General features: G+C 35.0%; 1 protein-coding gene across 1 annotated transcript; it reads left to right on the forward strand.

Annotated features, from left to right (window-relative positions):
* Positions 1 to 2,315: 2,315 nt before the first annotated feature.
* Positions 2,316 to 3,380, forward strand: LOC132162049 (ethylene-responsive transcription factor ERN1-like). The gene has a single exon (XM_059572297.1). The coding sequence runs from the start codon at positions 2,436 to 2,438 to the stop codon at positions 3,258 to 3,260; it is 825 nt and encodes a 274-aa protein (XP_059428280.1). The 5' UTR covers positions 2,316 to 2,435; the 3' UTR covers positions 3,261 to 3,380.
* The last annotated feature ends 6,398 nt before the right edge of the window (positions 3,381 to 9,778 follow it).

The raw sequence follows: 9,778 nt of genomic DNA on the forward strand, positions 1-9,778 counted from the left end.
ATTCACTATATCAAACAGTATTATATAACTCTATATTTATAAAAAGACAATGAGTAGTAACTAAGAAACCCTAAAGTAGACCTAAACTAATTAAGGAAGAAAATAAACCTTACAAAAAAAATATAATAATGGATAATAAAAATATTCTACGTATTAAAGAAAATATTAATAAACCTAATTTAAAAAAACATAAAATATCCCAACAACCAGTAATCAAAAGAGCCATTGGTCGTTCCATGCATGCTATGGGTCTGACGGTCCATTCTCAACAGGCATGAGAAGGTACGTATACACGAAATTAAGTAGTACCAAGTATTCCCAGAAATAACTGAATTTCGGAAAAGAAATTAAGCAAAAAATATTATAAAGATGTGGTAAACATTAACTTGCCGTACAACTATCTTAGAGATGCAATCACATACACTAAGGTGCACTTGTACCCTTAAAGACAGTGACGGAAAAAAGTAACCGATGTGGACACCCTAATTAAAGGCATAAAATTATTTTCTACGTGATTACCCATTCATAATTAAAATTAAAATTACGATAACTAAGAATCTACGAATAAAGATAATTATTTTCTACGTGATTACCCATTCATAATTAAAATTAAAATTACGATAACTAAGAATCTACGAATAAAGATAATGCAAAGCAGAAAGTTTAGTGTGGTAATGGTGACGTAGGGAGTAGGTCATCAGAAAAAAAAGAAAAAAAAAAAAGAAAAAAGTCACAACGCAGCGTGCACGATAAGATATTCTGATTGTTTTGTATTAATTATAATAATTATAATTATATATATATTAATATATTAATATATGTAAGTGATCAGTAGCAGCTCCAACTTAAATTCAACCCTGTAGTTTTTGGGTTCTTCTTGAGGATTGTTATGGTGGCTCCAGGTGGCAAGCCTTCGTGCCCTCACGACTTTGTTGTCGAATGATTGAAAAGGTGAAAGACGACAAAGTGTAAGCATCTCTTACTGCCTTGCTTGGATAATATATACTCATCACGCTTGTCTTCCAAATTCTCTTTTTTCCATTTCAGGACAACCTTCTTACAACGTCAAAAGACTTTTATTGCCCCTGTAAATGTTAAACTTTCCCTATTAATGCATGTTGTCATTTCCCTTGACATCAGTTTTTATTTTTTTATAATTTATAATTTTATTTTATTTATTTTTTAACATTTTCACACAAGACGAAGATGGAAATTTGAACTAGTAATCTCCGCTTCATGAAGTGTTGACATGTTACGATTTTAAGTATCTCATATGGTTTAAGTATAATATTAATTATGTGTATATAAATTATTGAGTACTTTCATTTTATAAGTTAATAGTGAGTTCTGCTCAATATTTTCATCATAGTGATTCGTTCTGATTTGTGTAATTTTTATTTAATTTCAATTTTTTTTTTTTTTAATGAGAAATATGAACTATTGAAAAAACTTTATACCCTATTAATTATGTATTTATGTTCAAAATTTAGCTTTAAGAGCATTCACAATGCGTTTCCTAAATACCACTTTTAGTCAAATTTCAGCTAATTTATAGAAATAAAAAATAAAATTGCTCCTTTAAACTCCCTACTTGATCCCCTACCTATTTTTAGTTTTGTCAGAAACCACTCCATACTCATTTTGTTTTATGTTATTTCCTCTCATTCTCTCTTAACTTTAATGCAAAACATTTCTTTCTCCGATTCTAGATCTTGCCGCAACACACTCTGAAACCAATAAAAAATAATATTTAAATAAAATAGCAGAGGCTAATGTAAAGAATTTGATATAAATTTGAAAAAGTAAATTTTTCTTCTCAAATTTAATTTTTGTTTGAAGAATTCACTAGCTAGGAACACTCTAATATATATCATGACTTTAGCTTAAGTGCAGTAAAAAAACTCAGAAGACGGATCTTCTATATATATATTTTTTAAACGGTTTAAATTTAATTTCAATTAGTTTTTCACGAGACACAAAGATAATGAAATCAAATATGGACCATTGAAAATACTACAAATTAATGATCACATGTAATTTTTTTTTTTAATTTTTTTTAATTAATTTTTTTTTTTATAGCAACTTAAGCCATATAAAAAGGGCAGATTAGTCATTTTGCAAATGTCGAAGAAGGGTATATGAGGAAAAAAAAAGCCTTAATTGACTGATATTTTGTACACATTATTAATGATTCTTTCGTAAGATCGAAGATAAGTAAAAACAAAAACCTGCCATGTCGCTGTTAATACGTATTACACCAACTGCAGACACAAAATTCATATATAAATTAATCTCCGTAAACACCCAAACAAGAACAATATTGTAGACGAGCTCTCCACTCCCTTTGAGAGCTCAAAAAAAACCTTCCCTCTTCTTTCTTGTCTTCCTTCTTCAAATCGAAAATCCTCTGTAACCAGCAATTGGTTTCTTGTGCAATGGAGATTCAATTTCAACAGCAAAAGCAGCATATGAAAAGGGCAGGCATTCCAACGAGCAAAGGAGGCAAGTTCAAGGGAGGTGGAAGAAACAGAAGTGGCAGCAACACAAACAAGTTTGTCGGGGTGAGACAGAGGCCTTCTGGGAGATGGGTGGCTGAGATTAAAGACACAACGCAAAAGATAAGGATGTGGCTCGGCACTTTCGAGACCGCCGAAGAGGCTGCTCGAGCCTACGACGAAGCCGCTTGCCTTCTTCGTGGATCCAACACTCGCACCAATTTCATCACCCATGTCTCCTCGGATTCTCCTCTGGCTTGTCGGATTCGGAATCTCCTCAACAACAGAAAAGAAGCCAAAGAACAACAGCCCGCAGATGCCGCCGCCGCTGCTGCCATTTCCACAATTTCTAGCAGTAATATTACTAGTTCTAGTAGTACTTCTAGTTCTTCCAGAAGCAGCGGCGGAAAATCTGTTTCTTCAGAGGTATTCCATGACACCCAGATGTTTGATAATGTGTATAAACCAGAATTAAGCAAGTGCAGGGAGGAATTTGAGTTGGGTTCTTCTCAGAATGGTCCTTCGTGGGGTTTTGATCGGTTTTTGTTTACTCAAGAAGCGTTGGATTTGCCAAAGAATGTGGCTTTGCATGATGCAGCAGAATTAATGGAGATTGCAGAATTTGAGAGGATGAAAGTTGAAAGACAGATATCAGCTTCGCTGTATGCAATGAATGGCGTGCACGAGTATATGGAAACTGTGCATGATCCTGCTGAAGCTCTATGGGATCTTCCACCCTTGTGTGAATTGTTCTGCTCAATGTGATGGTTTTTATGGGCTTCAATTTTATTTTTCCCTGCTTCTCAGCCTTTCTTTTTGTTTCCTTTTAGTTTAACCCAAAAGATGGTATATGTGGCTGAGGATGGGTTGCAAGATTACAATAACAAGAGGATTTTAGATATAAAGATGAAATTTTTATTTGTCTAATCTGCAATTTGTTGTCAATTAGTAGTGGTTCAATTGTTAAGGTGTTTCCTACTATTGTGGTCCATTTATCTTATCTATTGAGTTTTCAATGGGCCAAAAAAAAAAAAAAAAAAACTGTGGAAATAATTAAAATCTTACATGATCTTAAAAGGCCTCCTCAATCAGCAGTCTCTATGAAGTTCAAATAATCATGTTGATGTATTATTAGGGGTTTTTTTTTTTGTTCAAGATCACCATCATGTTGATTTAAATATTCCCTTATTCCCCATTGTTTAAAATATATCCCTTTGGTTGGGAGTGCAGAGAATATAATCAATATTTTACAAAAAACCAATTGCATCTCAAGTAGGAAAGTTTTAGAGGCCTACAGCTATTAACTACATGTTGAAGTATATCTTACCAAGTGTTGATAATGGCTCAAATTGTCAACAAGTGTGAAGATAGTTGCTGAAAAATATCAATATTCAAAGTTGGTGGGCTCAAGTCATATTTATCTATAAGAAGATAATGTTAGTTTTAAAAAGAGTCCAAGAACAACTGAAATTGGATTTTTTGGAGAAAACGCGTGTGGATAAACATGTGGGCTGCAATGCTTATCTTCATCATGGAAAAGACTTTGTATTCATGATGATTTCGTTTTCCCAGTAGCAATTGGATTAAAATTGTTCTCCTATTTTTCGTGATTAAGCCTCTATAAAAGGACATGTAGTCCTAGGTTAAGGGGGATCCGGAAAATTCAAATTGGTGAGAGCACTTTGTGGCATTTACAAAGTGTAGAGAGTTTTTCTTTACTGGGTATTTGAGAGGGACAGTTGAGTGGAGTGTACAAGGGGTTAAGGGCTTAGGTTTGGGATATTAAACTTGAGCGGTTCAGGCTTGTACCATTGTACTCAATATTTCTCAGTAGTAAAGAAGGAGACCGGATCATGCCCCGTGGACGTAGGCATATTGCTGAACCACGTAAACTCTTTGTGTACGTGTGTGATTGGTGTGTGTTCTCATGCGTTTTCTTTCTAAAGTTGTTTTTCACATAAAGGGCTGGTGGAAAATTGGTAACCAATTAATTATCAATTTTCGCAACAATTGGTATCAAAACTTGGTTGCGAATTTCTACCCGTTAAGAAGAAATGCAGTCCTTGAAGTTTGAGATTGAAAGGTTTGACGAGAGAATGAACTTTGGCTTGTGGCAAATACAAGTCAAGGACATCCAATCTGGGCTACACAAAACGTTGAGAGGAGCAGGTTCAGCAGATTGCTCGAAAAACACTAATAGTGTTTCTCTCGCTGCAGTGAGAGATGATTATGATGATGCTCTTTGATAAGGGGATGTACATCCTCTGGCATGGCCGCTAAAAATGTCAGGATAATGGATGTGTTCTATTAGCGGGTCCACATTTGCATACGAGACATTGGTTTGGTTTTTTTATTTTATTTTTTATTTTTTATTTATTTTTTTATATCGGGTATGTAGTTTAAAAGGGTGTCGATGGCTGATGAACTTCCGGGGGAACCAAACATGGAAGTTGCACCATATTTTTCAGCAAGATTTTTTCGACATGTGCCGAAAATGAAAATTCTTGGAATGGTTTAATTCTAAGTGCATGTGCTCTTTATGGTGGAGCATGATAATTCTTGTAGAATTATTACTGTTGGTGTAGACAGTGTTTTGTACGACATCCCAGGGCGTGAGGATGGGCATCGGTCAAGATGCGGACCTGAGGTCTCAGGTGGAGGTTGCCAAATTTTCGCCAAGGTGAAGATTGTTGATAATGGCTCAAATTGTCAACGAGTGTGAAGATAATTGCTAAAAAATATCAATATTCAAGTTGGTGGGCTCAAGTTATATTTATCTATAAGAAGATAATGTTAGTTTTAAAAAGAGTCCAAGAACAACTGGAATTGGATTTTTTGGAGAAAACGTGTGTGGATAAACATGTGGGCTGCAATGCTTATCTTCATCATGGAAAAGACTTTGTATTCACGATGATTTCGTTTTCCCAGTAGCAATTGGATTAAAATTGTTCTCCTATTTTTCGTGATTAAGCCTCTATAAAAGGACATGTAGTCATTGGCATTTACAAAGTGTAAAGAGCTTTTCTTTACTGGGTATTTGAGAGGGACAGTTGAGTGGGGTGTACAAGGGGTTAAGGGCTTAGGTTTGAGATATTAAACTTGAGCGGTTCAGGCTTGTACCATTGTACTCAATATTTCTCAATAGTAAAGAAGGAGACCGGATCACGCCCTGTGGACGTAGGCATATTGCCGAACCACGCAAACTCTTTGTGTACGTGTGTGATTGGTGTGTGCTCTCATGTGTTTTCTTTCCAAACTTGTTTTTCGCATAAAGGGCTGGTGGAAAATTGGTAACCAATTAATTATCAATTTTCCCAACACCAAGCAACTACAAATTTTCCTTGCAACTGTAGCCACCATCTCTAGGTCGCCATCATCTAGTCTCTCCATGAGCTTCTCAAGAATACTTAGGAAGTCGTCTTCATCACTAGAACATTTCTGTATCTTTCTGTTACAAATTAAACAGCTAGCCCAAACATCTTCAGACGACAAGCAACTCCAAATACCATGACCAAGAGTATATGCTTCCAAGCCACAAATGGGACAAATTAAGTAGGTCTCGAACTATTCTATTTTATAAAGATTTTCCTTTGCGGGAAGAATTTTATTACATGCCCTTCATAGAAACATCTTCACTAGCTGCGGGCCATGAATCTTCCAAATCTCCTTTTACAAATTGATTATGGTTTGAATATTTGAGCATGCTCATTTTTCTTGTAGAACTCTACCTCTTTCAAGATGATAAGCACTTCTGACTGAAAATTATTCATTCTTAGTTTCAATCCACACCATTTGATCTTGTTGCATGTTGGAACAAATATCCATACAACATATTGTAACAGCCCACTTCAAGCGGTATAATATATCTGCTTTGGGCCTTAGTCCACATGGTTTTTATTCTTGAGTTTACTCCAAAAGGCCTCATATTATTTAGAAAAAGCATGCTCCTATATACTCATGAGGCAATATGTGATGCTACAATCACACCCTCTTGGAATTCAGGGTCTTAGCTGATGACCCTCTAGGAACCCATGGTCCTAGCTGACGACTCTCATGGGTTTTTGCACACCGTCCAATCTCAAGTTGAGCTCTATCTCTAACATTAAATGTAACAACTTGCTTTAAGTTGTATGATATTGTCCGTTTTAGACCTCAGCCCACATGGTTTTTGTTATTGGGTTTACCCCAAAATGCCTCATACCATTTAGAGAGAGTATGCTCATATATATGCACATCCCCTTTCCCATACCTAGGCAATGTGGCATGCCCCAATTTGTAATAACTAAAGGAAAAATGCTAGCCACGTGGCACATCTGCGTTATCACCCTAAAAACACTAGTCAAATTGGAGCTTCCCTAAAATTTCTTAGAAATCCTAGTTTTACCTGGTAACTAGGCAATTTGAGACTTAATACTCTTAACTATTTTTATAAACCACTTACTCTATGTAGGCTACTCCTCATCTACTCAATATAGGTGTTACACAGATGCTTGTTGTCTACTCCTGGTTGAAAATTTATTCTATCAAGGAAACTTTTGACCGGTCAAAGTCGATTTATAAGTTCCTTTACTTTAGCATCTCTATCAAGAATCTTCACCAAAGATTGGAAAACATAAGAAATAGGAGATTGTAGCCATTTATCTCTTCATATTTTAATAGATTTCCCATTCCCCAATCTCTACACTAATCTTGCTTTTAGTAAATTTTTTGCATTCCAAATACTCCTCCATACATAAGACGGTTTGAGCCCCATACTAGATTCTAGAAAATTACCATTCTAATAATATTTTTCATTAAATATTTTGCTGCTAGTGAGTCAGGGTTGTGAAGCAATCTCCATCCTTGCTTTGGCAAAATAGCCATATTGAAATGTTCCAGATCTCCGTATCCCAAAAACCCATGAAATTTTGATATCCACATTCTCTCCTAACTCATTCAAGCAATTTTTGACTTGCTGTCTTTATGCCCTACCTGAATTTAAGAATCATTGAATTAATATCCCTACATCAAGTCTTAGGCAATTGAAACACACTCATAGTATAAGTAGAAATAGCCTGAATAACAACGTTCAACATAATTTCATTCCCCGCTTGTGATTGAAAAAAGAAAAAAACTTTATTTCCACCTATTTATTTTGTTCCATATCTTTCCCTTAAAAACCTATAAAAGTACTAATTTTGGATCTTCCTATTAGGGCAGGTAGACCCAAATACTTCTCACATCTTTGAATTACACTCCCACTAAAGTAAGAATATGTTCTTTGCTTCCGTCTTGGTATTCTTGCTGAAGAAGATAAACGTATTCTCTCTATTAAGCCTTGCCTTGATGCCTTCTCATACATCTCTAGGAACTTTTGCATTATGTCCCATTCAAAAATATTTACCTTGCAAAATAATAGGTTATCATCTACAAAACTTTGATGATTTAATCTAGTACCACCTCTAGTGATGGGTATGCCGATTACCATTCTCTCCCACTTCTTCTGTAAAATAGAACTAAGCCCTTTTGCACATAGAATAAATATATATAAAATAAAATTGAGTGATAAGGGATCTCTTTGCCCGAGTCCACGAGCATGAATAATTGTGTCATGCACTTTACCATTAATAAGCATTGAGTAAGACACTGTTCTGATACATGTCATAGCCAGTTGTATCCATCTCTCTACAAAACCAATCTTCCTTATTGTGGCCTCCAAAATCCGACTCTACTCTGTCATAGGCTTTGCTCATATCTCCCATGAATTAAGGGACTCTAATTTTGAGATATAATAAAAGGGAACACCTTCTTCAACCTATTAGCTAATACCTTTGCAATAATTTTGTACATAATGTTGCACAAACACTCTAGGATGAGCTTTTACTTTCAGGGTAAAAACAATATATGTGGAGTTCATAAAAGCATCAAATAAACCCGAATTTAAAAAAATTGAGAACAACATTACATACCTCACCCCATCACTGTCCATAATTTTTGGTAGAAACATGCCGCAAATCCGTTCGGACCCAAGAATTTTAAAGAATGCATTTGAGAGAGCGCTACTGTAACTTCCTCCACAGTAAAATAGTATGCAGTACTTTACTCTTCAAAATAATAATACTTCAAAATCTGATGTTACTATTCCAGTTGTAGCCAATCATACTTATATATTTTGGTTGCCTTTTGATCACTCGCATTAGGCATGGCTATGGGCGGAAGCACATACATGCCTTGTCCTCCCAAGAATTTTGAAAATATTTTAAAAAACACTGTTAAATCCACTATTATTGCTAATATTTCACTTTCCGTCCCCTCAAATTAGTATTTTTGCCCCTAAAATGACAAGTTGAAGTCTACTCTCAAATCAAATTCTTTCTTAGTTTATGACCAATGTGGCTTTTCACAATGCACAAAGAAGTGAAAATGCTAAAAAGTCAATGGATAACAATAAAATTACATTTATTTTCACATTGCACAAGCTGGACGTGTGTGAAAGGAAATGTAGCATCAAAGGCTTGTTTTTGTTTTTATTTTTTTTTCTTACTCATAGTAGTAAAATGGCTCATTAAGAGAGAAAAACATTATACTTCATAATCCACAAGTTTTATAGTAAAAAAAAAAAAAAAAAAAAAAGAAAGTCCCCCACAAATTTAAAACACCTATCAAAAAATATATTTTTTTATAAGGTAGGCTCTCAAAAATTAATTTCCTCCCCCTCAATTTGTTTTTTAGTTTCATCCCCCCTCACTCACAATTTTGGTTTCCACCTCTAGGGATGGCTATATAACCCTTATGTAATCGTTGCATTAAACATAAATAATGTATCTTTCTATCATCCTTGGACCTTGATATGCTTGTTACGAGACACCCTTAACAGTGGTGGAACCACTTTCAAGACTAGGATGCTGAGGTTGTATAACGCCCCCAAATCTAGCCCTGACTAATTTGGTAGGGTTACTGGCAATTACCCCAATATAGCTAATTGGTAGCTAACTGGGGAACCGCCCTTTTAAGCATCATTAGAGTTAATGCATAAGAATGTGAAATGAATCTGAGAAATCTAATAACCATAAAGGAAACATATATTATCCTCGAAATCTAGACACATAGCAACTAATAGAAATAATAAGTTGATCAAACCTGGTAACAATGTGAAAATTTTAATCTTAAGCAAAGTCCGTAGTGGCAAGCTTGCCACTCTTCTCTTTCTAGAAATAGGTTGCCTACAAGATGTAATAACCACATAAGTCTAACGACGTAATAAGTAAACCTCACAATTGTGCACGACTTGAGCCAGTTATTAT

This window comes from Corylus avellana, chromosome ca9 (genome assembly GCF_901000735.1).
Source record: "Corylus avellana chromosome ca9, CavTom2PMs-1.0".
Taxonomy (NCBI): Eukaryota; Viridiplantae; Streptophyta; class Magnoliopsida; order Fagales; family Betulaceae; genus Corylus; species Corylus avellana.

What these genes read in the sequence shown, in the direction of transcription:
- LOC132162049 (XM_059572297.1), top strand. Translation starts at nt 2,436, where the DNA reads ATGGAGATTCAATTTCAACAGCAAAAGCAGCATATGAAAAGGGCAGGC.